This window comes from Leopardus geoffroyi, chromosome E3, assembly GCF_018350155.1.
Source record: "Leopardus geoffroyi isolate Oge1 chromosome E3, O.geoffroyi_Oge1_pat1.0, whole genome shotgun sequence".
Lineage (NCBI taxonomy): Eukaryota > Metazoa > Chordata > Mammalia > Carnivora > Felidae > Leopardus > Leopardus geoffroyi.
In genome coordinates this window covers 39380555-39407193 of record NC_059340.1, presented here as the reverse complement: position 1 = coordinate 39407193, position 26639 = coordinate 39380555, and the positions used below count along the sequence as shown (strand labels likewise).

The window sequence follows — 26639 nt, the reverse complement described above, 5'->3', positions numbered from 1 at the left end:
TCAGCGTTGGGGACAGACAAAACCAAGAAGCCGCTGAAATCCGGGACCACAGCGTGAAGGCGTTGTTTCAGTTTTTAGATCGCTATCGTCAGCTTCCTGGGGAGCCTCACCGACACGGATTTTTCGAGTGACTAACGTGGGGGCTGGGGCTGGGGCCAGGGCGCGGAGGAACACGTTTGGGTGGCGTTGGGACCCACGGCTCACAGGTGGCCGCACAGGATCCCTCAGGAGTAACCCACGGGAGGTTACCCCTGCGGGAAGAGCCGGCCTGGCACACGGGATGGGAGCCCCTGTGAGCAAGGAAAAAGCCCCTGTAGGGTCCAGGTACCCCAAGAAGGAGGGCCGTCTGTCGCCCCTATAAATGCCAAGCGCGGCACCCCAGGTGAAGCAGCCTGTGTGTGTGTGTGTGTGTGTGTGTGTGACCCATGGCACCCGCTCCAAGACGCCTGGACGTTCACCGGCTGATACGCTCGTGCCCCAGGTCACAGTAAATGCTGCGGGTAAAGGACGCCCTTTTGCGTGGGGACCCCCACGTAGCCTCCTGCTGCAAAACCGGAGGGCGGTTTGGGAAGTCTTACTGCGTTTGCTGTCCCGGCTTCCTCTCGGGGTTGACCATTCTTCAGTGGCCTTAACGACCAGCCCCAACACCATCCTCCCCAGAACCTTCTCATCTCAAACCGAGCCTCTGTGCCCGTTACCCATTGACTCCGCGCTTCCTGTGCCTCGGCCCCTGGCATCCGCCATCCGCTTTCTGTCTCTGTGGTTTCGACGACACCGAGCGCCTCCCAGAAGTAGAATCTGAGAGCGTTTCTCTGCCACTAGGTCCTTTTCGGGCACCTTTCTGTTGATTTGTATCTTTTTTCCTTTGAGTGGGCCATACTTCCCTTTGCCTTGTGTGCCTTGTGACTCATTTATTTACTTTTTAGGCAATCTCTATGCCCGGTGCCCAGCATGGGGCGTGGCCTCACGACCCTGAGATCAAGCGTGTCGCCTTGGGATCTTTCATGGGACACTAGACATTTGAGTCTAATAATGGCCTAGCTCTGGAAACCAGATTCTCCCTTCCCCTTCATTATTGTGTCTGTTGATTGTTCTTTTGTTTTTGTGAATGCTGTGGGCGGTCTCTGTGGGTCTCTGTGCGGGGGCAGCTTTTGTGGGGGGGGGGGTAAACTTCCTGTCTCCCCAGGTCTTGTCTGACCCCTTTCTTGGACATGGGCACTGACTTTCTCACTTGCCCTGTGTGTATAATTGTTTTGTTGTATTGCGTTTTTTGGGGTGTGGGCGTTCTGTTTGTTCGTTTAAACTTTTTTAGAGAGACAGAGCCCACAAGTGGGTTGAGGGGCGGAGGGAGAGGGAGAGAGAGAGAGAGAGAGAGAGAGAATCTTAAGCAGGCTCCACGCTCAGCATGGAGTCCAATGCAGGGCTCGATCCCACAACCCTTGATCATGACCTGAGCCAAAGGGTCAGACGCTCAACCAACTGAGCCACCCAAGTGCCTCTAGTTTTTGTTTTTTTTTTTTAATGTTTATGTTTGAGACTAATTTTTTACATTAATTAATTTTTAAAATTTTACATCCAAGTTCCTTAGCATATAGTGCAACAGTGATTTCAGACTCCTTAGTGTCCCTTCCCCATTTAGCCCATCCCCCCTCCCACAGCCCCTCCAGCAACCCTCTGTTTGTTCTCCATATTTATGAGTCTTTTATGTTTTGTCCCCCTCCCTATTTTTATATTATATTTGCTTCCCTTCCATTATGTTCATCTGTTTTGTCTCTTAAAGTCCTCATAGGAGTGAAGTCCTCTGATATCTGTCTTTCTCTGACTGACTAATTTCACTTCGCATAATGCCCTCCAGTTCCGTCCACGTAGTTGCAAATGGCAAGATTTCATTCTTTTTGATTGCCGAGTAATACTCCATCGTATATATATACCCCATCTTCTTTATCCATTCATCCACCGATGGACATTTGGGCTCTTTCCATACTTTGGCTATTGTCGATAGTGCTGCTATAAATATTGGGGAGCATGTGTCCCTTCGAAACAGCACACCTATATCCCTTGGAAAAACGCCTAGCAGTGCCATTGCTGGGTCATAGGGTAGTTCTACTTTTTTTGAGGAACCTCCATACTGTTTTCCAGAGCGGCTGCACCAGCTTGCATTCCCTCCAACAATGCAAAAGAGATCCTCTGTCTCCGCATCCTCACCAACATCTGTTGTTGCCCGAATTGTTATTGTGAACCATTCTGACAGGTGTGAGGCGCTATCTCATTGTGGTTTTGATTGGTCTTTCCCTGATGATGAGTGATGTGGAGCATTTTTTCATGTGTCGGTTGGCCAGCTGGATGTCTTCTTTGGAGAAGTGTCTGTTCATGCTTTTTTTCCCCATCTCTTCACTGGATTATCTGGTTTTTGGGTCTCTATCTGGTTTGATAGAGACTAATTTTTTTTTTTCTAATTTTGTAGTTTATAATACAGGATTGTTGACCATATTCCTGCCCTGGGCTTTAGAACTTCGGGATTTATGTATGTAGTACTTGCAAAGTTGTGGCCTTAAAAAACATCTCCCCCGTTCCTTTGCAGCCCAGCCCCTGGTAACCAACATTCTACTCTATTCTCGCTTTCCATTATATACGGTTGTTTTCTAGTCTTTAGTGTCTGGCTCCTGCAAAAACGGGAAAGTGAAAAATGAAGAGGGGATAGGAGAACCCGCCCTTCGAATCCCCTGGAAGTCACCTCAGCCAGAGAGATGGGGAGATGTGCCACAGTGGGGGGGGGGGGGGGGCGGGGACAGCAGTGGCCGCCCACTTCTTTGCGCCCCTGTGATGAGATTCCTGAATCTTGGAGGGCAGGGTCATTACCGCCCCCACCTGGTTCGGGCAAGCTGCTGCGAGGCTTGCTACTGTGCTAAGAGCTGAACTTGGTGGTGGTTTACTTTCCAGAACCTCTCCTGCAAGTCCTAAGTCTCCAACAGGATTTTGGAATTCCAAAACAGTCCCTTTGGACGGATTCTATCAGCGCCCTTGTGGGGAGGCCATTCCCAGTGCTTCCTACTCCACCGTCTTTCCAGAATCTTACCTGATCCAAGGCCTTTGGCATGAATGATCAGGGCTGGAGAAGACAAGTTCCCTGGACTCCTTGACCGAGGAGCCCCACGCACCGCGGGACCAAAGCCCATCGGTGAAGCCCTGAGTTGGGCCACAGTCAGGCAGAAGGTAGAAAGGTAAGCGTGGGCCACATTGTGGACGCTGGGACATGTGGGCAGGCGTGCTGGAAAGAGGCTGGGTCTCCTTTGCCTAATGGTTCATGCAAATGGATATTATGTCACACTGGGAAACATTCCCCCTGCTTAGTGTTGCGAGACCAAAACCTGTGGATGAAGTCGTGAATGGAGGTTGACGGGAACGTAAGGGTGGACGGAATGAGGGCCAAAGCAGGAGAATGGGCCTGTTGGGAAGGGCGTCGTGGGAGGTGGTTGATCTCTTTTACCAGATCGTATTCTGGGGACGGGGACGGACACTGCGTCTGACGAGGGGATGTTTCCTCTACCTAATAATGCAAAGCAGAAGCCATCGAGGCGTGTGGGAACACAGAGCCAGCGCAGTGTGGAGGGGACGCGGGGGCGCGGGTGGGGACAAATTCTAGGCGCTACGCAAAAGCCTGTGAGCGCCTCCCCCACCCCAGCGACGACCCCTGGGGCTTTGGCCTGGAGAACTTCCATACGAGGGGCGCCTTCTACCTTGCTCGCCGACATCAGTCGAAGCCACCCCGGGGAGGGAAGGACTCACAACGATCTGTTACGCCCGTGTTGTCCTGGCGAACGTCAGAAAAACACTCGAATGGGGATGCAGTGCCCAGAAGGGTGCCAGGGTTAAACAAGAGTGGGTTACACAGACCCCCTGCTGCCTGGGAAACCCGAGGGGACAGCTCTGAGCACGGAGCCTCTTTCCTGAGGCTGACTCCCGAAGAGCCTCGGGAGATGCTGGGTGCTGTTGTCTCTTGCTCTGTCCCCGTCGACCGCTCTCCACTGGCCAACAAGGGCCGCCTGCTCCGCGGATGGCACTTCCAAAGCGAACGGACGACATCCTGTTTGGAAGGCCGCCACTCCGATCAAAGAAGGTCCAAACAAATCAGTTCCGTGGGCTGAACTGCGAGCCGTTTCTCCAGCTGTGAAGGAAGCCTTGAACAGTGGCCCTTCTGTTTTGGCTTCTACTGACGCACAGGCAGGAGGGCAGCGGAAGCCCGACCCACGCGGGGGCTCCGTCCTGGGGAAACCCCTGCGGGAGTGGAGGGGTGCATTAAACAAAACGGGACATGCGGGTGCCCGTCAGAAGAGCCGCCTTCCAGGTGGGGAAGGTGACCGCGGTCAACAAGCAGTTACCCCCGTGCGCCCGCTGAAAGTGGCCACCAGGGGCCACGACACTGGCCGAGTCCGCACACCGTCCTCTTGTGGCCTCGAAGGCCCCAAATGCCGGTGGGAGCCGTTCTGTCTGGCAGCAAGAGGCCGAGGGTACGGATGGCCGAGGGGCAGACTCCCGGTGGGAAGGTCCCCTGCATGCATGCCAGAGTCACACCGATGCTGGGAATCCTGGAGGCTACCGATGGGTCCTGCCGGGAAGGCACCGTGACTCTGGACCGGGCTCTGCTGACCCAGTGCCGGATGCAAACGCTCAGAGGGCTCAGGAGAGAGAAGGGTGCACAGCCAAGCGTCATTTCTGCGGACCAAGGACCGCCGTTTACAGCCCATGATGTCCAACAAGGGGCAGAGAGCTATCCTCCTCCGAGACTAGTCTGATAGAGACTTGGAACGGGCGATGAAAACATTGGTTGTCTAAAACAGGGGGCTCTAGGGGCACCCGGGCAGCTCAGCCCGTGAACGCGTCCGACTTCGGCTCAGGCCATGATCTCACAGTTCTGGAGTTCGAGGCCCGCCTCGGGCTCTGCTGTCGGCACAGAGGCCCCTTCGGATCCTCTGTCCCCCTCTCTCTGTCCTCTCTGCCCCTCCCCCGCTTGTGATGTCTCTCTCAAAAATAAATAAACATTAAAGAAATAAACTAAAACAAAAGGGGGGAATATAAAGGCTGGAAGGGCCTGCTCACACACATCATGGGTAAAGGAGTGTCCTCTCTGGGTAGATTTCTCTGGTTTTCTCCTGGACCTGGGGAAGGGGGTGGGGAAGGTGCTAGTGTCCCCACAACATGTCACCTGCTGTTTTGTTTCTCCCTGGTGCAGCCGTCATAAGACCGGGTGCCTAAAACAGCAAGGGCTCCTAAACAAGAAACCACAATTGTGTTTCACACTCGGTGTCGGAATTCCGAGGGGCCTGACGGCAGGATGCGTCTGTACCCCATCTGACGACAGTAAAGGCAGGCGCACTGCCTGTGCTAACACGAGACCCCCGGTTCTGCACCTGTGTCACCTTGCTCACCCTACAGGGATGGCGGTGGACCCAGGGGAAGCACTTGCCAGGCCAGTACTGCTGCCTGCAGTGTAGACCAGCCTGATGTTCCTTCCAAAGGCGGAAGCGATTGGGTCTAAATGGAGAAGAGGAACACTAGCAGCCACAGGCAAAGTCATGAACACAGGAGTTAGGTCCTAAGGGAAACCTAGGATCACATGAAGGCCTCAAAAGAGCTTCAGAGCAAGATGATGTTGTCTCTTGGCTCGATCCCGCCACACGCCAAGTGTTTGCTGAGATCGCCCCAGCTTTTGCACCCTGACAAGTGACAAGATCGAATGGAAGGCCTGCAAACCTCAGCGGCCTCACCATGAGACGTTTTCATGCGATACAATGATCGACTGGGATGATTATTAATGACTTCCTGGGACATTAGTAATGTGCCAGTTCCTGGGCTGTATTATCATTTTGCTGCAAGGGACCCCGTGGCCAGAGACCAGGGGGTGGGGTGTGAAATAATAGAAGAAAATCACATATTTTGGAGGCGGTCCCTGGGTCCTGGCACAGAGCTCCTAAATCCCTTGGAATTTCCTGGGTGATAGGAGTGTGTTTTGTTCCTTATTAAAAAAAAAAATAATGTTTATTTATTTACCTTTGATAGAGCGAGCACAGGTCGGAGAAGGACAGAGAGAGAGAGAGAGAGAGAGAGAGAGAGAGAGAGAGACACCGAATCCAAAGTAGGCTCCAGGCTCTGAGATGTCAGTGCAGAGCCTGATGCGGGGCTCAAGCTCACAAACGGAGAGATCGGAGACATCGTGACCTGAGCAGAAGTCACACAGTTAACCTACTGAGCCACCCACACACCCCAGGAATGCCTTTCATTCTAATAAGGAGACTCTTGGTGAGCCCCCTTGGTAGCTCCTAGACAGGCTAAAAGACCAACCCAGGATTAGAAGCTTGGAAATTTCAACCCCATCCCCCATCATCCAGGAGCGGGAGGGAGACCGGAGGCTGAGTTATAAATTGATCGTGCCTGTGTGCAAAGTCTCCATGAAACTCCCCAAAGTATGCGCTTTGGAGCACTTCCGGGTTGGTAACATCTCCAGGCTGGGAGGGTGGGACCCCCCAGCTCCAGAGAGCCAGAAGCTCCAGCGCTCAGGACCCTCCCAGACCCCACCTGATGTACGTATCACTTTATGGCTCTTTATCTGTCTCCTTTGTCGTATCTTTTACTATGTAATAAACTGGTAAGCTTGTTTCTCTGAGTTCTGTGAGCTGTTCTAGCAAATAGTTGAATTGGGGTGGAGAGGGGCTCATGGGAACCTACAATTTGTAGCCAAGGTGGCAGAAATTGTGGGTAACCTGGGGACCTGCTATTTATGGCTGGCAACCGAAGTGGGGTGGGGGGAGTCTAGAGGGACTGAGCCCTTACCCTGTGGGGTCTGTGATAACCCAGGGAGTGTCAGAATTGAACTGAGGGGCGTCTGGGTGGCCCAGTCGGTTAAGCGTCTGACTCTTAGTTTCAGCTGAGGTCATGATCTCAGGCTTTGGTTCAGCTGGTGATTTGAGGCCGGAGTTGAGTCGGGCTCTGCGATGACAGTGGGGAGCCTGCTTGGGATTCTCTCTCTCCTTCTCTCTCTGCTCCTCCCCTGCTCACATGTCTTGTCTCTCTCTTTCAAACTAAATAAATAAACTTTAAAAAATTGAGCTGAAAGGCAGTACACTCAGCTCGTGTGCCAAATAACCGCTTGATGTGGGGAAAACCCCACACCCATCTGGTGTCAGAATTGTTGCTGGGGCGCCTGGGGGGCTCTGTGGGTTGAGCATCCAAATTCAGCTCAGGTCGTGATCTCACGGTTTGTGGGTTCGAGCCCCACATCAGGCTCTGCGCTGACAGCTCAGAGCCTGGAGCCTGCTTCGGGATTGTTTCTCCCCCTCTCTCTGCCCCTGCCCCACTTGCACTCTATCTCACTTTGTCTCTCAAAAATAAATAAACATTAAAAAAAGAATTGTTGTGAGTGCCGCAGTTTGAGAGTAAAGGAGAAACTCGGGAGGAGGAGTGCAGGGTTTTGTGGGATTTGCCACGGACTGCATGCATTGTGTTGGTCCCCCCTCCCCAAGTGCTGTGTCCAGTCCTAATCCCCAGGACCTCAGACGGTGACAGTTTTTAGAGGCAGGGACTTTACCCAGGCGACGAAGGTAAAGGGAGGCCGTCAGGGTGGCCCTTGTCCTCACAGAGGAGATGTGGGCACACAGAGACAGCGGGGCTGCGCGGGCACAGAGGGCGCGCCAGGGCCACCTGCAAGCCCAGGAGAGGGACGGAAACGGCAGGAGGAAGCCACCTGGCCGCCACCTGGGGCTCGGCCCTCCAGCCTCCGGAACTGTGTGGACAAATACATGTCCGCTGTCTCCGGCACCCGGTGTGTGGTGTTTGATGAGCGCAGCCGGGATCTCACTGTTTGAGTTTGCGTCTCCAGCTCGCTAATCCTGCTCATTATTTATTTTGTCTAAAACACGTGGGGCCCGGTCGCTGCACGGCTCCAGAGACAGAGCCTTGGCCCTCGCGCGCCCCTCGCCCCTCTCGGGGAGCCCCCCCCCCCGCCCATTTCTCCCTGGGCTTCCCCGGGAAGGGGTGAGGCGTGGCCCTGCGGGTCCCCGAGCCTCTGCAGGATCCGCCCCTCCCCCCCGCCCCCCCCCCGGGTCCTAGGCGCCCGAGCCTCCGCACGGGCCCCGGGATCCTAAACGTCTGGCACCTGCGGCGAGGGGGGCGCGGCCCGCGGACGCCGAGACCCCCGCAGCCCGCGTGGCGGGGGGACCAGCGCCCCCGGGTGCCCGCGGAGCAGGGGCGCGTCCCAGCCCCCCGCCGCGGGGGGGGGGGGGGGCTCCGGGCAGGGCGGGAGGGGGAGGGGCGCCGCGGAGCCGCCCCTCCCCCCCACCCCCTCGGGCCCGGCCGCGGCGTGCGGAGAAAGGAGAAACGAGCCCGTGCCTGGGAGAGTCCCAGCGGAGCCGGCTTCTGGGAAGAGAAACTTGCGGCCGGGGGAGGCACGGGAGGCGCTCGGCACGGGCTCCTCGCCGCCACCCCCACCCGCGCCGCCCGCGCTCTCGGAAGCGCCCGGAGGAGGGTCTCGGGGTCCGGCCGGTCGCTGCCCGCGGGCCGTCCGAAGACGGGGCTCATCCGGTGCGACAGCCCTGCCCCGCCCGGGGGGAGGGGCCGGGCCGGCCCGGGACCCAGAGGCCGCCGCCGCGCACCCGGAGAGGCTGCACCGCCGCCCCTCCCGTCCCCTCTCCGGCCTCCCGGGACCCGCAGCGACCCCAGCCCCCCCCTCCACCCCCGGGCCCTTCTCTGGACGCCTCCGTGTCCCCCGCGTCGGGCCTCCCTGGGTCCCGGCGCCCCGTCCTCCTGCCCACCGCTCCCACCTCGCGCAGGGCTCCCCGGGCCTCTCCCGGCCCGCGACCCCCTGCCCCGGGTCCCCGGAGCCGCCGCGGTCGGGCCCCCCGAGCCCCGCGGACATGCTCGGGCTGCTGGCGCTGCTGCTCCTGCTGCTGCCGCCGCCCGCGCGCGCCCAGGAGCCCTCCGCGCAGGACGTGAGCCTGGGAGTGGTGAGCGCGGGGTCTGCGCGCCCCTGGGGAGTGAGGGGGGCGGGGGGGGGAGGGCTCCTGGGTCCTGAGGAGGAGGCTGGGGGCTGATTCCAAGTCAGAGCGCCGGGGGATGGGGTCTGGGGACCCAGATTCTCGGACCCATGAGGTTTGGGGCTGGGTTTGAAGATCTATAAAGGGCTTGGGGCGGGGAGGTGGAGACCAGGACCGATGGATCTAGGCAGAACCCAGGGCTGGAGAGACCGGCCTCAGAGGGACAGCAGGCAGTGGCCGGGGCTGGGACCCCTGGGCTCCGGATGCCTGGGTGGCTGGCGAGGGGTGGGGCTGCCAGGATGGAGACGGGAAGGGGGAGTCTCTGGCACTCTTCCCCCTTCACCTGTTCCTTCCTGCGGCCTAGGACTGGCTGACCCGCTACGGCTACCTGCCACCACCCCACCCTGCCCAAGCACAGCTGCAGAGCCCTGCGAAGCTGAGGGATGCTATCAAGGTCATGCAGAGGTTTGCCGGGCTGCCTGAGACGGGCCTCCTGGGTAGGTAGACGCCGCCCCCCCCCCCCCCGCCCCCGCCCTGCCCCTGCACCCAGCGGTTTCTAAACCTCCCCACACACCTGAATCCCGGGAGCTATGAAAATGCTGATTCCCCGGGACCAACCCAGGAGGTTCTCAGGCATTTCTTTTTAGTAAATAGTTCCTAAGAGTCTCTAATGTGTAAGGCCGTTTCTGGCTCTGTTGGTACAGTGATGGACAAAGCAAAAAAGGTCCCTGCTCTCATCCCTCTAGAGAAGAGAGACAGACGGAAAAAGACTCGAAATATGCCAGGTTATTTCAGATGGTGATTCGTGTTTTGAAGAGAATAAAATGCTGGTCAGGGAAGATCCCTCTGAAAGGGGTCATGAGTTGAAGGGAGCTCATATGAGACAAAGAACCCAGGGGACACAAATAAGAGGCGCCAGCCATGGGAAGATGGAGAAGCGTCCCAGGCAAGTGCAAAGGTCCTGTGGTAGGCATGGGACGCAAATAAGAGGAGCCAGCCATGGGAAGATGGAGAGAGCGTCCCAGGCAAGTGCAAAGGCCCTGTGGTAGCCACAAGGTGGTGTGCCTGTAATGAGAGGAGGATTGAAAATCTAAACAAGAGCCTGACTGGGGGATGGTGGGGGGGGGGTGTGATGCTTGAAAGACGTTTGGGTTTGATTATAAGCATGATAAGCAACCACCAGAGGATTTGAAGGAGGGAGACAACTGGACTGAATTTACAGTTGTAAGCTTCCTCTGGTTGCTGATGGAGAACGGAGACCAGGAAGGAGGGAGCTGAATTCAAGGTGCATGTTTTGGAGGTAGAGCTGAGAGGCTCGTCTCGTGGGTAAAATGGGGAAGAAGGGAACCGAGGGCGCGCTGGCCGGCCACAGGAGGAGATAGGACCTCTGTGTGCCCTGTTCCCCGCCGAGTAGTTTCTGCATCTGTACGTGCTCGATTACCCTTTGTCACCTGACCAGTGGTCAGCTTTGACCTTCGCTTGAAGACGAGGGGACAGCTGGGAAGGGAGCCGAGCTAGGACAGGGGATTCCAGGCAGGTCTAACCTGGGAGGCCAGAGACCCAGCCCGCCTGGGTCTCTGATGCGGTGAGGCCTGGGAACCTATGGTGTCAGGTGTGGCCTAGGGGGCTCCAGCCTCGGACGAGTCCACACGGCACCCCATGGCTCCTTTCCACCGCGTCCGATCACCAGGGCTCAGGGAAGCAGGACCCCAGACCCCAGACCCCAGATCCGAGCACCGCAGGGAGGCAGCAGTCCGTCCAGGGCCCGGTGAAGGCTGGGGCGCTGTCCTGAAGAGCTGTGTTGTCCTTTGGGACGAGCTGGCTTCCGGAACTGGGCAGCCTGCGTGCAGATCCCAGCGGCGGCGGGGCCCTCTTGGGCCCGCGGTTCAGCCTCTCTGAGCCTGTTGGTCCGTGGAGAAGCGGCTGGGTCCGTGACTAGAGCCGGTGGTCCTCCTGCTGATCCCCTTGCCCCGCAACCCCTCCCACAGACCCGGTGACCGTGGCCACCATGCACAGGCCCCGCTGCTCCCTGCCTGATGTGCTGGGGGCGGCAGAGCTGGTGAGACGACGTCGCCGGCGCCGGCGCTACGCCCTGAGCGGCAGCGTGTGGAAGAAGCGAACGCTGACCTGGAGGTAGGAGACGGTGTCCTCCCCTCCCTGGCCCGCCGCCTGCCGGGCCCAGCCTCCAAGGGCTGCCTTCCGTCTCCCCAGGGTGCACTCCTTCCCCCAGAGCTCGGCACTGAGCCAGGAGATGGTGAGGACCCTCATGCACCACGCCTTGACCACCTGGGGCGTCGAGTCAGGCCTCAAATTCCAGGAGGTGGGCTTTCAGAGCCCGACGGAGCCCGACATCGTCATTGACTTTGCCCGGGCGTACCACCAGGACAGTTACCCCTTCGACGGGCAGGGAGGGACCCTAGCCCACGCCTTCTTCCCCGGGGAGCACTCCATCTCTGGGGACACGCACTTCGACAGCGAGGAGATCTGGACTTACGGGGCAAAAGGTACGATCTTCCGAGACGTCCTCTCCCCGAGTCTGTCTGTCCCTATGAAATCACACGTATCGATGGACGCCGTGTCCGTTGGGTTTCTCTAGAGCGACAGAACCAGTAAGTAGGATGCTTGTGTGTGCGCGCGCGTGTGTGTAAGTGATTTATTTTAAACAACTGGCTCGGAGGATGGGGGAGGCTGGCGAGCCTAAAATCTGTAGGGCAGTCCTGCAGGCTGGAAATTCAAGTGAGAGTTGATGTGACAATCCTGAGTCCGATGTCTGCAGGCCAGGCCGGCTCGCCTGAAACCCAGGCAGGATTTCTGTGTTGCAGTCTGGAGGCAGAATTCCCTTCTCGCCCTGGGAAGCCTCAGGTTTGCTCTTAAGGCCTTCAACTGATCAGACCAGGCCCGCCCACCGTGGAACACTGTCTACCTTGCTTGCAGTCAACGGATCGTAGAGGCAGAGCCCATCTACACCGTACCCCAAACAGCCACACCTGGCCTGGTGCTCGGCTAAACAACTGGGCGCCACAGGCTGGCTCAGCGGACACACAAAGTTGCCTATCACAGAGGCCTCTCGGGTGTCCGGCTCCAAGCTGGAGCTGAGGACCGAGAGATGTGAAAGCAGCCGTGCGCAGCAGCTGAGTCAGAAGGGTAACCGGCAGTTGCTACACACGGTGATGCGGCTGCGGAAAATCATAGCAGAGGAAGTCCCGGGGGACCACGGCCTCGAGCGGAGGCCCGCCCGGAACCTTTGACGGACGGGGCTTCCTAGAAGCGGTGACTTTGTTTATTCCACACACGTGTACCGCGTGCCGACTAGCCCACCAGGTCCCGCTGTCCCCGAGTGCGTGGGGGTGCGGGGAGGGCGCAGAGGACAAAGCGCAAGCCACTGAGCTGGCTGACACAGGGTAGTCAGGGCTAGTGGCACAGGGGTGGGGGTGGGGGTGGGGGGACATCCGGGGCAGGAAGGCAGAAGGATGGTGTGAGGAGGGAGACTGAGGAGGACTGCAGAGGCTGGTGTGCCCCATGACCCAGAGGGCCTTGGAAGCAGGGGGAGGGAATGGGAGGGATGGAGGGTTCCACGTTCTGGAAATTCCCCTGGCTGTGGTGGGGGGCGAGATGAGAGGCAGGGAGGCAGGAAGCTGTGGCAGGGTCCTGGAAAGGGGTGGCAGTGGATGACGGTGAGGGGGCGGGAGGGCCGTTCAGTCGGATGGGCAGGGACTGGGATCCGACTGGATCCTGGCGGCAGAGGGGACGGACAGGAAGGGGTCTTGTTCATGGCCGTGGGAGGTGCCGCAGGAGGTAAGAGCCGGCCCTTGGAGGGCAGGGCGACTTCACCTTGGCCTTGGGTTTGCACTGCTTGCGGGCCCTTCCGTGCAGGCGGTGCATTAGCGGTTGAGTGTCTTGCTTTAGAACTTGGACTTCTCTGGCTTAGGTCAGGTTCCCCAGAAGTGGAGCTCGAGTTGAAAAGTCTTGCGCAAGCAGTTTCGCAGGGTATGTTCTCAGGGGAAAGGGAAGCAAGAGAGGGCTGGGGAAAGAGGCTTAGCCAGGACGTGGTCTCAGCTGAGAGGAGCCTGAGCTCAGGAGCATGAATAGCTCACAGGGTCGGTCCTGCCTGGGGGCTAGGGTTCCAGCTCTTCCGGTCTTAGCAATCCGCCATTGGCTGCGAGCTTCCTGTGGCCTGGAGGCTGGCCAGAAGGGCGAGCCATCTTCTGGGGAGGGGGGCAGCCAGAGGATGGGCGCACAGGCTCTGTGGGGTTTGGGCGGGGTGCCCACGGCATGCACAGACCTGAGGCTGTGTCACGCAGCATTTAAGCATGCCGGCTTGAAGCGGAACTCAGGTGAGGGCTCCTCTGCTTGCCACGCACATAAGTTTCTTGACCTCGATGTGCTCAGTTTCCTCGTCTGAGAAATGGGAGTTCCAACAGTACCTGCTGGCAGGGTGGGCTTGCGGATTTAATAAGTAATTGACCTACGGCTGTCAGCCCAGGGCCGGCCTGAAGTAACGCTCTGTCCGTTGCCAGCTGCTATGAGCTGGGCCTCGTGGCAGATGAGAGTCAGTGGTACTCGGGGGGTGGCTAAGGCTCCAGGAGGAAAGTATTGAACGTGAGGGTCAAGTATGGAGCTGTGGAGAGCCCCACAGTTAAGGGGAGGGTAGAGGGGGGGAGGGATCAAAGGAAATGGAGAAAGAACGGGCCCACAGGTGACCAGGAACTAGAGCAAAGAAGGAAGTGGTCAGCAGTGGGCAGGGCAGCAGGCCAGTCCAGTAAGTTACACGGGCCTAAGATCTGATCGTCTGGGGACAAAGGGACCTCAGTTGCCTGCAGCCTTGGCAGGTGGGGGAGGAGTCCCGACCACAGTGAAGTCAGACATGAGAGGGGTTGAGGAAGTGAACTCTGAGTTTACACCACTGACCACAGAACTTGCTAGGGAAGGAGAGGGGTGTGGATGGGGGCAGATACAGATACAGAGAGGTACTGAGGTGATTTAGGATGAGGGTCTTGAGCACTTAGTGATGCTGGATGAGCCAACAGAAAGAAAGAGGTGTGGGATGGATGGATGGATGGATGGATGGATGGATGGATGGATGGAAGGATGGATGGACAGATGGACACATGGATGGATGGATGGATGAATGGATGGGTAGATGAATGGATAGATGAATGGATGGATGGATGGATGGATGGATGGATAGATGGACAGATAGACGGATGGATGGATGGATGGATGGATGGATGGATGGATGGATGGACGGACAGATGGATGGACACGTGGATGGATGGATAGATGAATGGATGGATGAATGGATGGATGGATAGATGGATGGATGGATGGATGGACAGGTGGATGGATGGATGGATGGATGGATGGATGGATGGATGGACAGATGGATGGATGGATGGATGGATGGATGGATGGATGGATAGATGGACAGATAGACGGATGGATGGATGGATGGATGGATGGATGGATGGACGGACAGATGGATGGACACGTGGATGGATGGATAGATGAATGGATGGATGAATGGATGGATGGATAGATGGATGGATGGATGGATGGACAGGTGGATGGATGGATGGATGGATGGATGGATGGACAGATGGATGGATGCATGCATGCATGGACAGGCGGATGGATGGATGGATGGACAGATGGATGGATGGATGGATGGACGGGTGGATGAATGGACAGATGGATGGATGCATGCATGCATGGACAGATGGGCGGATGGATGGATGGATGAATGGACGGACGGACGGATGGATGGATGGATGGATGGATGGAAGGATGGATGGACAGACATACACAGGGATGCAGGGATGGATGGATGGGTTCTTGTCCTACAGGAGGTGGGCGAAGCAGGGGCCTCACATAGGGCAGGGCAGGAGATAGGAGGTGAGCACGGGGGAGATACAGCTGTCTGCCCGGGTGCACAGGAAGTTACAGATTACATCGGCCGGCCTGTCTTGATGAAATAGGAAACATATCTGATCTACTTGTCCTCTTAAGAGTTAAGGCTGGAGCTGGGGAGCAGCTTGAGGGGCTGTGGGCTTGGAATTGAGGCTACTGCACAGCTCAGGGAACTGCCTGGTGAGGTCTAGAGCAGGACTGGGAGGAGGTATCGATGACCCTCGGAGAGCGGCCACCGGGAGTCTTGTGAACTGGGGCTGAGGCTGCGGTTGTGCAATTCCCCCAGCTGCACGGGAGGGGGGGTGGTGAAGGGTGCAATGATGGGTGTGGCCAAAGGGGGAGGCGAAGCAGGGAAGGAGGGGGAAAGAGATCCGCTTGTCATAAACACCCAACTTCCTCCAGTTTCTCAGAAAAGGGACTCAGTGCAGTAAGAAAAGCCACAGTCCACACGGAGACCTGTCAGTACGGATGCATTTGGACCAAGGTCAGGTGAAGTCGCTGCTGAAAGGCACTAATTGGCCGTACTGTCATTTAACCTGACCGCCCCGTGCCTCAGTTTCCCACCCGTAAAATGAGGCTGGAAGGAAGAGGTTTACGAGACGTAAATGACGGCCCATGTCACCCCTCGCTCACCCCTTCACGCTCACATTCTCGTCCAGCAGCCTTGAGGGGCTGAGAGAAAGTTGCTTTCCGACTCACCGGGTCACTTTCGCCTTCAACACTGCTGACCCTGGTGAGGGATTTCCACGCGGCCCATCAACATCTGGGCAGCTGCTCGCCTCGCTTGCTGTCTCGCTCCCTCGGCCTCTCGGGGCTGGAGGAGGAGCCGGCGGGCAGCCGCTGGGTCGATGAGGAGCTGGGGTTCGGCCAGCAGCTGGCAGTGGACACAGGCTCCCTCCTGGCGCCCAGGCTGGGTCCCCGAGGACGAGGCTGTGGTCAAAGAGGGTGGGAACGAGGCCGGCCGCCAGGGCCGAGAGAGCCTGCCTGAGGAGCCGTCTGAAACTGGGGAGGGGGGGAGGCTCCCGGAAAGGTGGATGGGGGCGTGGGCACTAGACGGGGCGTGCATGGGAGGAGGGAGTGGAGCACCATGAGTGTGGGAGAGGGGCGAACGTCTTGGGAACCCCGGGCCAAGGAGACTGAGCGACATTCCTTGTGGGTGGGGGCGTCTGTACCCAGACGGCAGCCCGAAAGAGGGAGACTCCAAGGCTGGGGCTTCCTCCGGAGACCTGCGTGCACCCCCAGTTCCCACTTTCCCCAGAGTGTTTCCGAGTGCACGGGCTTCCTTTCCTGGGGGCCAGGACTACGGCAGGAAGGCCACCCCTTCCTCTGTCCAGGCCATCTCCTCCTGCCCCTTCCCTGACCCGTTCTGCGGGTCTCCGGTCCTGTCCCCAAGTGTCCAGAACCGACAGGCCAGGCTACTAGAAAAAAACCTCCCGAGTAAGTGAACGCACCCAGGAAGGACGGTGACTCGGGGAGGGGTCTGGGTGTGGCCGTGTCTGGAGGGTCTCCCGCTGTCCAGCTGTCCCTCTGCCCGCAGGCCCCCCCTCCGGGGGCTTCCTGGCCGCCTTCTTTTCTGGCGTGGGGGGAAGGGTAGAGCTCGAGCCCAGTCTCCCTCCTTCCCCAGATGGTGAGGGGACGGACCTGTTTGCTGTGGCTGTTCATGAGTTTGGCCACGCCTTGGGCCTGGGCCACTCCTCGGCACCCGACTCAATCATGAGGCCCTTTTACCAGGGCCCGGTGGGCGACCCCCACAAGTACCGCCTGTCCCAGGACGACCGGGAAGGCCTACAGCAGCTCTATGGTACAGGGGCTGGGGGACCGGGGACGGTGGCTTGCCCTGTGGCCTCATCAGCAGAGTCGGGGGACTCACGCCTCTCTGGCTCTCTCTCCACAGGGAAGGTGCCCCAGACCCCCTACGATAAGCCCACAAGGAAACCCTTGGCTCCTCCTCCCCCACCCCCTGCCCTGCCCCCAGACAGGTGAGTGAGGGGGGTGACCTCCCTACCTCGGTGTGGTTCTTGGTGAGGTGGGCTTGGTAAGAGTCCCTACCTCCCAGGGCTCTTCTCAAGGGTGAGTGAAGACCCTAGGAGCCCCGACCCCTCCCTGCTCACCTCTCCTTTCCATTGTAGCCCCTCTCTCCCCACCCCTGACCGATGCGAAGGCAATTTTGATGCTATCGCTAACATCCGTGGTGAAACCTTTTTCTTCAAAGGTGAGTCATCGTAGATCTCCCCTGACGCCATGTAGTTGGCGTCCTACCCCCTTAGGATGACCCACCAGTCCTGTGGGGTTTCCCAGGACACGGGACTCTCAGTGCTGACAAAAAAAAAAAAAAAAAAGGAAAGCCCTGGGGGTGCCTGGGTGGCTCAGCCTGTTCCTTTAAGTGTCTGACTCTCGGTTTGGGCTCAGGCCACGATCTCATGGTTGGTGAGTTCAAGCCCCACATGGGGCTCTGTGCCGCTGGTTGGGAGCCTGGAGCCAGCCTGCTTAGGATCCTCTCTCTGTCTCCTCTATTCCTCCCTCCCCAGCTTGCTCTCTCTCTGTCTCTCTGTCTGTCTGTCTGTCTCTCTCTCTCTCAAATAAATAAATAAACTTAAAAAAAAAAAAGAACTTAAAAAAAAAAGGAAAGTCCTGGGAGAGCTGGTCACTCCAGAACCCCTGCACCCGTGAAATCCCGATGGAGTTCCTCGCCCAGCCGCCAGAGGGAGTCCCAGCACCCACTCTGAGCGAGAAGACTTTTTTTTTTTTTTAAATAAAGGAGCTCTTCTTCTTCTTCTTTTTTTTAATGTTTATTTATTTTTGAGAGAGCGAGGGAGCGGGCAGGGGAGGGGCAGAGAGAGGGGGAGACACAGAATCCGAAGCAGGCGCCTCGGTGAGAGCGTAGAGCCCGCCTCGATCCCGCGAGCCCTGAGATCATGACCTGAGTCCCCCCAGGCACCCCCTGGAGGGAGAAGACTCTGGTCATCTCGGGCCCCCGTGGCCACCCCTCTCGCCGCCCCCCACAGGCCCCTGGTTCTGGCGCGTTCAACCCTCGGGACAGCTGGTGTCGCCCCGGCCCGCCAGGCTCCACCGCTTCTGGGAGGGGCTGCCCGCCGGGGTGAAGGTCATCCAGGCCGCCTACGCCCGGCCCCGGGACGGCGGCATCCTCCTCTTCAGCGGTGAGCGGGCGCCGGGGCGCGGGCGGGGTGGCGCCGGGGGCGGGGTGGGGGGAGCCCCTGGTCACCTGCCGCCCCCCCGCGCCCCCCAGGCCCCCAGTTCTGGGTGTTCCAGGAGCGGCAGCTAGAGGGCGCCCCGCGGCCGCTCACGGAGCTGGGGCTGCCGGCCGGAGAGCAGGTGGACGCCGTGTTCTCGTGGCCGCTCAACGGGAAGACCTACCTGATCCGGGGCGGGCGCTACTGGCGGTACGACGAGGCGGCCGCGCGCCCGGACCCCGGCTACCCCCGCGACCTGAGTCTTTGGGAAGGGGCGCCTCCCGCCCCCGACGATGTCACCGTCAGCAACGCAGGTGGGAGAGGGCGCGGGGAGGGGCTGGGGGCCCCGGGGACGGGGAGAGGGGCCCTCCTGGGGGTTTCGGGGAGCCCTCAGGAGGGACGCGGCGCGGCGGGAGGGGCAGCCCGGACCGGCCCCCGAAGTGTCTCCTCCCTGCCCCGCAGGTGACACCTACTTCTTCAAGGGCGCCCACTACTGGCGCTTTCCCAAGGGCAGCGTCAAGGCGGAGTCCGACTCCCCCCAACCCATGGGCCCCAAGTGGCTGGACTGCCCGGCCCCCAGCGCCGACCCACGCGCCCCCAGGCCCCCCAAAGCCACCCGGGAGCCCGGAGCCTGCAATTGTCAGTGCGAGATCAATCAGGCCTCAGGGCGGCCGTCGCTGTCCTTCCTGCTGTCCCTCCTACCCCCGCTGGTGGGGGGCGTCGCCTCCCGCTGAGGGGGACGGTCCCGGGGCGGGGCTCATGTGGGTGGAGCTTCGCCCTGGGGGCGCGGACAAATGGCTAGCCCTTAGACTGGACGGGCCATGTGCCCACCCTCGCCGTTCCAGCACCCCCCCCTCACCCTCCCCCCCCCGCCCCCCCCCCCCACCGTTGTCCTGGCTGCGCCACGCGCTGCCGCTACAGGAAGCTCTTTTTCCCCCGGAAGAGCTGGTGCTTCTCAGCAGCCTGTGACTATAGCCCTGGCCCCACCTGGCAACAGCGGTTCCTCATAGCGGCTCCTGGCTGTTTGGGGCTTTAGAGGACTGGACTGATTGGGGGCAACTGAACCCCAGCCCCTCTCTCCACCTGCTGCTCCGAATTTCCCAGAAGAGTCCCACTGTCCTGCTTCTGCAACGTCCCAGGCAGTGCCACGTGGATGGGGACCCCAGATCCAGCCCTCAAGTTACCCCTGAGCACGAGTGTCCCATATCCTGGGTGACATCAGTGCCCCATGTCCTGGGTGACATCAGTGGCCGCCCAGACGACCCTCCACAACCGAGGCCCCTGTCGACCTCCTTTCTGGTCACCATCTTGGACCCAGAACAGTCCCGGTTCAACAGAATGCCCTCCAATCCCTAAAAATCTGCTCAGTCCCTCCACACTGGAGTGTGTACCGCTTCCCTCAGGAAGAACTCTTGGGTTCTCCGCGGCTCAATGCTGTGAAGAGGGTGGACTGAGTTCCCTCTCCATCCAGGGGCCACTGCTTCCTCAGCACCCCTGGGTGATGAGTGGGAGGGCCACCTCATTCACCTCCCACTCCTCCCCGAATTCAGGACCTACATCAGTGCCTCTGGAACTGCACTTCTGGAATCTTCCACATCAGAATCACCTAGGGAACTTAAAAATGCGGATCCCATGCCCTCACCCTGAATCACTTGGGGGCTGGGGCCAGGAGTCTGCACTCGAGTAAGCCTGGGGGAGCAGCCCTGATGGGCGAGGGGGCCGGGACAACAGCTGTCATCTCTGTCTTGTGGTTTTTCTGTGTCTCTGAAGTGTTCTCCCTCCCAGGGACCAACCTGAGCACATTCTCTGCAGAATCAGGTTGATGGCCTTGCTCGAGTAGGATCTATCCCCTTTGGGTGGAGCCGTTTAGGGGCCACTTCCTGGCTTGCCATCCGCCCACAGTGCTGCCTGGGGCTGAGGCTGCGGGCTGCTGTCCCAGCGTGCAGGGCCCTCGGTCAGGACAAGCTGACCGGTCGGAGGGCAACAGTCAGGTGTCTTCAGCCAACCCGTGACCTGAGAATTCCAAGCCACCAGAAAACCCGAAGCCCGGGCCTCTGTCAGGATCCTTTCAAAATATATGGAGGAGGAAACTTATATTTTAAAAGCTTATGAGCCCCCCACAGGAGGACAATGAAAGTGACCCGAGAGAAAGCCCTTCATGTCTCCTGAGCACAGCTGGATCCGGGGTGAGTTTGGTGGCAGGAGCTTAACAGGCCTGAATTGCTCTGTCTTGTAGAAGAACTTGGGATTCAGAGTTGACAGGCAGTGGGGTGACAGACGGAAAGAGAATGAGTGGGAGGAGGGAACAGAGAGAAACTCAAAAGTCGGCTAGGGGACCTCAGAGGAGGGCCATCCAATGTGAAATCTGGGGCTTCTTTTAGTGCTACACAGAGACTTCTTCTCCAGCCTTTAAAAATACATTAAGGGTGCCTGGCTGGCTCGGTCAGAAAGCATGTGACTCTTGATCTCAGGGTTGTGGGTTTGGGTTTGAGCCCCACCTTGGGCACGGAGCCTACTTTAAAACAAAACACTTTGTGTGCGGCACCTGGCTGGTTCCGTTGGTGGAGCCTGAGGGTCTTGATCTCAGGGTTGTGAGTTCCAGCCCCACAATGAGTGTAGATACTACTTAGAAGTAAATCTTAGGGGGAAAAATACATACACACACACACACACACACACACACACACACACACACATATTCTTAAGTATACTGCAGAAAAATGCCAGGTCAAATTGATCACTTTTATCGTTAAAATGGTCCCATAATCAAAATGTAAAATATTTGTGCTTCAAAGGACACCATTAAAAAAAGGAAAAGACCACCCACAAAATGGGAGAAAATATTTGCAAAGGACATATCTGATGAGAGGCTCGTATCCAGAATATATAAAATACTCTGACAACTTAATAAGCAGAAGGTAAATGACCCAATTTAAAAACGGGTAAAGGATCAGAATGCACATCCCTCCAAGGACAACGTACAAGTGGCCGACAAGCCCACGAAAAGATGCTCGACGTCACTAGTCACAAGGGGAATGAAAATCAAAACCACACGGGGACGCTGTTTCACACCCGCCAGGGCGGCTAGAATCAAAAACATCATAGTCGGCGTGGGCCAGGATGTGGAGAAACGGACCATCACGCGCTGCCGCTGGGGATAGAAAAGGGCGCAGTAACTTTGGAAAATCGTCCGGTGGTTCCTCAAAAAGTGGAAAACCTAGTCAGTTACCATAGGAGCCAACAATTCCCCTCCTAGGTGTGAACCCAAGAGACCTAAAAACAGACATCCGCCCAGAAACTTGTACACGCGCGTCCACAGCAGCGTGATTCGTTGGTAAGAGCCAAAAGGTGGAAACAACCCGAATGTCCATGGACAGACGCGTGGATACGGGAAGTGGCACGTTCATACAGCGGAGCGTTCTTTAGCCCTCGAAAGGACTGAAGCGCAGGTTCGCGCTACAACCCCGAGGAATTGAAAGCCCCGTGCTAAGTGCAAAAGGCGGCCACTAAAGGTCACACAGCGTGACCATCTCTATGTGATTCCGTGTATATGAAACATCCAGACCAGGGAACTCCAGAGACAGAGAGCAGATGCGTGGCTGCCTGGGCGGGGCTTTAGGATCGGGGGGTGCTGGCTCGCCTTTCTGAGTCGACAAAAATGTTCTGAAATTGGCTGTGACGGGTGCACGGTTCTGTGCGTTGAATTATACGCTTCAGTGGGGGAGTTGCGTGTGAGTTGTTTCTCGCCAAAGCTGTATAGAAAATGGTGCAGCCTGCCGAGATGCAAAATGCTCGCAGATTTTCGGTGGTCTGCGAGACCGTCACGGAGGGGCCAAGCGTCTCGTGGGGTCAGGGGGCCGTGCTTCCCAAGAAAGAAGCCCAGGACTGTTACCTGCAGCCGCCACCTTTTCTCTCCCCACCTGGAATTTAAAGATGGCTCAGGGAAGGATCTGGACTCCGAGGTGTGCACAAGGCGTTTCAGACCGTTGATGGGCTCCTAAGGGGCCGGGAGACACCTGCTGGGGTCTAGTCAATGCAAGTGAGACTTGCGCCAAGGACATCTGCTTTACAGTTCTGTCCTTCTGGGGGCCCCTCGGGAGCCCAGGTCCTCGTGTTCAAGTCCTAATCCCCAGGACCTCAGACAGTGACCTTATTTGGAGACAGGATCTTTGTAGAGGGAATCAAGGTAATGAGGCCATCGGATGGGCCCTCATCCGGTGAGACTGGCGTCCCTATAAAAATGGGAAGTTAGCGGACAGACGCGCATGCTAGGAGAATGACATGAGCGCAAAGAGGCCATCCACAGGCCTGGGAGAGAGGCTGGAACAGACCCTTCCCCCACGGCCCTCGAAGCCGCCACCCTGACCACCCTGCCGAGGCCTTGATCGGTTTCGCGGCCCCAGGCACCGGGCAGCCCCAGTGTAGAGGGGAGACACGGCTGTGGTGAAGCGGGGGGACTCTGGGCCAGAGTAGGGCGAGCCGAACTGGGGGTGACCCCAGAACTGCACAGGGCCGGCCGGGACATGGTGCCCCTCGGCCCCAGGAGGGCTCAGGATAGTCTGGCCTGCTGACCCTCGGCCCTCAGCTCCTCCTGAGGGCTTCACCCTGTCCCGTGGCAGACAGGCATCACCTCCGGCCTCCCCTGCAGGAGCCCATGGGGCAGTCTGCTCAGCTCCCCTCCCCCCCCCCTCCCGGTGGGCCCACCTTAGGGATCTTGCCAGCCCTGCTCTGCCTTGGGCCTGGAGGTGCTTGGAACATTCTCTGGACTTTGGAGCTGGGGTATGCTCCATTGCAAGTGACCTAGTCAGCATTCCCCAGTACCTTAGTTGACCTTCAACAGGATGACTTCATTTTCCAGAACCTGGGAGTGCCCCGATCTGCTTTCCCCAGTCTGGACTTTCCCTGTCTCCGGCCGGTAAGGTTGAGAAAGAGGCTTGTTCCTGGGCTCTGAAGTTCCCCACCCCAGCTCAGAGAGTGGAGGGGGCACAGCCAGAGGCCCTGCCCACACCCTCCCAGGCGGTCTCCCTGTCCTTGCTTCTGTCTCCTTGTGCCACCCACGTGCGTACACACAAACACATACACGTACACACACACACACACACACACAGAGCCTCACATCCTGCCTCCAAGCCAGGCTCCACCCACCCCCAGCCTCTCCCTCCTCCCTCCTGCCTCCTCCCGCTTAAATCAGAGGCTCTCTCTGGAGCAGAAGCATAGGCTGGGAGGATCTGTGAGGTGACCTGGCAGCCTGGGGAGGAGGCTGCAGCCAAAGCGACTTCCAGTGGGGGGTGGGCCGGCGGGGAGGCCGCTTCCCTGAACCCTCTAACTCACACCTGTTCCTCCCGGCCAGGCCACAACCCCCAGAGCCCTGAGCCACCATGTGGTCCTCCGAGGTGAGTGAGAGCAATTGGAGGGGTGGGGGTGGGGCCCCCAGATTCCACTTCCCCGCTGTGTGTCCCCCTCTCCCGCTCGCGCTGGCCCCCAGACCCCCTGATCTCTCCACGCGCGCCTGGCTCTGTCCCATTCTCCTAGGCCAATGGGGGAGTCCACTGGGGAAGCAGGGGGTCAGAGACATGTGACCCGTGCACTCAACAGGGCCCCAGGCTCATAACCACCCCCGGCTTACTTTGTTGAATGCTCTCTCACTGCCTGAAATTCTGAATAATTATTGACAGACAGCCTCACCGTTTCATTTTGCTGTGAGTCATTCACTTTATACAGTGGGTCCCGATTGTGGGGCCAGATTTCCGGTCTGGGGGCAAACTACGGGGAGAGGGTCTGCGTGTGTGTCTGCTAAGGATACTGAGGAACGCTGTGTATGAGGGCAAGGGGGTGACTCCAGGAGCTGGACCCGATGCGTTGGTGGCGCAGCTGGGGCATGGAGGGTCTATAGGGCCAGAGGCGCCGATCCCGGGTAGACCCTGTCCCGATACCCTGGAAACCTGGGGGCGGGGAGGTCGTGCTTTCCTGCCAAGTTTAAAACTTCCTCCCTGCCTGGGCCTGCCGCCCAGGACCTTGGTGTCTGTTCCTCCCTTTTGGGGTGTCCGGTCACCTCCCCCACCCCCGTTGTGAGGTTGGCCACAGGCTCCAGGGCCCTGTGGGATTTGCCACAGTGGACTCTGGAATGACCCCAGGCTAGGTGGCCACGCCCAGTTTGGGAGCCCGAGTTGGAGAGCAAATTGTTCCCTGCGGCCAGCGCCCCCGATTGGGGTGACAGGCTGGTGCCATCAGGGACTCGAGAAGCGTGGAGACGGGTGCCTCACAACAGATACTTGCCCAGAGCCGTGGACGTTCCACGTGTGGCAGGGACTGCCCAGTGACCAGGGAGCCCGCACCAGGTTTGGTGGAGACCCGTGATGCCGTGTCCGGGCTACCCTGCGCTTCTGTGGGGCAAGCCGAGGGTCCGGGCAGGGGAGGTGGGTCTGCAGAGCCAGCTGTCAAGAGCTGCGTACCTGTCACCGCCTTCGAGAGCACCGCCCCCGCCAGCCTGCCCCTTGGCCAGCCCGTCAGCCGGGACGGAGAGGGACAGGTATTTGGTAACACAGTGGATCCTGAGCACTCTGGGGCAATGCTCACCCATGCGTGTGCACATGCATGGTGAGGGTGTGTGCGCGTGTGTGTGTGTGTGTGTGTGTGTACAGCAAGTGTGGGGGGTGGCAAGGTCACATGTGTCTGAGTATCACTGTCACCCCCACAGGTGGGCAGAAATCCTATTGAGTTTATGAGGCACCAAATGGTAAGAAGCTCTTCCCAGTGTGTGTCTGGGGGAGAGAGGGGGACCTGGGTCCTGCTGTGTGGAGCTGAGAACGTTCTGGGCCACCCAGGGCCCCCGGAGGGGAAACGATGAGGCCTCTCTCACTTCCGCCTCTCCTCTCTGCGCAGCACCAGCTGGTGGACATCTTCTGTGACACGACCCAACACCAATCCCGAGGAGCACCGGTGGGTCGCCGCGCCCCCCACTCCCATGCGCTCTACAGTTGGGGTCGGGTGGGTGGTTTCACAATGACCACGATGACGGTGAGGGTGATGGAGATCCTACCTCGGGTCTGCTCAGTCCTTACACCTGGGCACCTCCTGGCACACTCTCCTAGTTCACACCCGTGTGCAGGTGAGGGCACAGGTGAGAAATGCAGAGGCCCAGGGAGGCTTAGGAAGGTGATCAAGTCACTGCGCATATTGATGACAGAGCAGGGATGCCAGATACCTGGTCCCCAGGCCCCTGGGCTGGACCCAGTGATGGGGGCCTGGGGAGCAGAGAACAGGTGGGGACTTGGGGGAGAAGACTGCGGGCGGGAGAGGCTGGGAGGATTTTAAACCAAGTGATTCCCCCCCCCTCCTCCCCCCGCAGCAACAGAGGCTCGGGCTGAGAGAGGTGGAGGTGAGTCCCCCCGCCCCGCCCCCACCAAAGCTCGGTCCCCAGGGCTACAGCCAGGTTATCATTATTGGGTCCGGGCTCCTGGCTCCCTTGACACTCCCCTGGACGCATGGAGGCCACAGACAGGAGCAGATCTGGAGCTCCGAACCGTCCCCTCTCCCCAGGATGGCTTCAACGAGATCATGCTGGAAGCCGTGGACCTTCACCATCATCAGAACAACGACGAGGTGAGTGTGAGACGCCCATCGCAGCCCTGCTTGCTTTTCCTTCCCCCCCTGTTCTGTCTTGACTTGGTCACGTGTGTGCACAGTGCCCCCCCCCCCCCCCCCGCCAAGCTGAGGGTGGAGGGGTGCCTCCGCGTATGAGGGGCCGCGCGGGGCTGGTACCGGGCTCAGCCGCCCGTCCGCGAGCATGCAGGAACGACCACGCTGCTTCCTGCCGGTGGGGAGGCACGGAGGGGCTGAGCCCCTGGGAGGAGTCTTCTCGAGTGTGGAGCTGGCGGCGGCGGGAGAGCCGGGCTTCTGGCTCCCAGACCCTCACACAGGCGGGGGGGGGGCCTCAGCCGGGGCCAGGACCTGGGCCGCGTCCTCCAGGTGGGACCCCGAACCGAACGGCACCCCCACCCTTGCAGGAATCCAGTCCGTTACTTCCCGAAGTGCGGCAGGAGCTACGTTCCAGAGTCTTGAGGTCCTCCGTCCTTGACCTGGAAGAGAAGGAGCACCCCGTGGTCCAGAAGACGGAGGAGAGCTTCTGTGACAGAGCCCTGAGGTTGTTCCGAAGGCTGCTTTACCGACTGCAGCTGAAGTGGCAGGCCGCACTGGCGTGGGTGAGGGAGAAGGTGGCCGCCAGCTTTCAGGCCTTCTGCAACGCGGTGGAGGCCGTCGGCAGCGCCTTTAACAGTTTCTGCACCTCAGTGGCTCAGGTGTTCAGGAGCGCCGTCCAGGCCTAGCCCAGCCCTCCCCGGCCGCTTTCCTTGTCCGGGTCCGGCCCGTCGCTCTGGCTGTGGCGTCCTAATAAGAGTTGGCTGCGGGCGCCCGGGGGCCTCAGTCGGTTAAGCGTCCGCCTTCCGCTCAGGTCAGGATCTCATGGTTCATGGGCGTGAGCCCCGAGCCCCGCGTCGGGCTCTGTGCTGACAGCTCG

At 59.0% G+C, this 26639-nt stretch overlaps 2 protein-coding genes and 1 long non-coding RNA gene across 10 annotated transcripts in view; 2 read left to right on the top strand and 1 right to left on the bottom strand.

Moving 5' to 3' along the window:
* LOC123589267 overlaps positions 1–24185 on the bottom strand; it is a 26499-nt gene extending 2314 nt beyond the window's left edge. Inside the window, exons 1-2 of the long non-coding RNA XR_006708237.1 lie at positions 24108–24185; positions 17527–17543 (exon numbers count right to left, since the gene is read on the bottom strand). This is a non-coding gene — a long non-coding RNA (uncharacterized LOC123589267). The remainder of the gene's footprint in view (positions 1–17526; positions 17544–24107) is intronic.
* On the top strand, positions 8368–21848 carry MMP25 (matrix metallopeptidase 25). 4 transcript variants are annotated; one of them, XR_006708234.1, is made up of 11 exons: positions 8368–8996; positions 9391–9523; positions 11015–11159; positions 11238–11530; positions 16558–16734; positions 16828–16912; positions 17063–17145; positions 17939–18091; positions 18181–18438; positions 18587–20310; positions 21381–21848. XR_006708234.1 is itself a non-coding variant. In XM_045461070.1 (10 exons), the coding sequence occupies exons 1-10, from the start codon at positions 8907–8909 to the stop codon at positions 18856–18858; spliced, it is 1689 nt and encodes a 562-aa protein (XP_045317026.1). In that variant the 5' UTR covers positions 8368–8906; the 3' UTR covers positions 18859–21848. The 4 variants fall into 4 exon arrangements, 2 of the variants coding, with proteins under 2 accessions (XP_045317026.1, XP_045317027.1); XR_006708233.1 differs by having other exon boundaries at positions 20920–21848; XM_045461070.1 differs by having other exon boundaries at positions 18587–21848.
* IL32 (interleukin 32) lies at positions 23328–26639 on the top strand. Of its 5 annotated transcripts, XM_045461137.1 has the most exons (7): positions 23328–23359; positions 23475–23517; positions 24822–24860; positions 25007–25063; positions 25473–25502; positions 25664–25726; positions 26131–26639. In XM_045461137.1, the coding sequence occupies exons 2-7, from the start codon at positions 23503–23505 to the stop codon at positions 26446–26448; spliced, it is 522 nt and encodes a 173-aa protein (XP_045317093.1). In that variant the 5' UTR covers positions 23328–23359; positions 23475–23502; the 3' UTR covers positions 26449–26639. The 5 variants fall into 5 exon arrangements, with proteins under 5 accessions (XP_045317093.1, XP_045317096.1, XP_045317098.1 ...); XM_045461142.1 differs by lacking the exons at positions 23328–23359; positions 23475–23517 and adding an exon at positions 23526–23823; XM_045461141.1 differs by lacking the exons at positions 23328–23359; positions 23475–23517 and adding an exon at positions 23526–24462.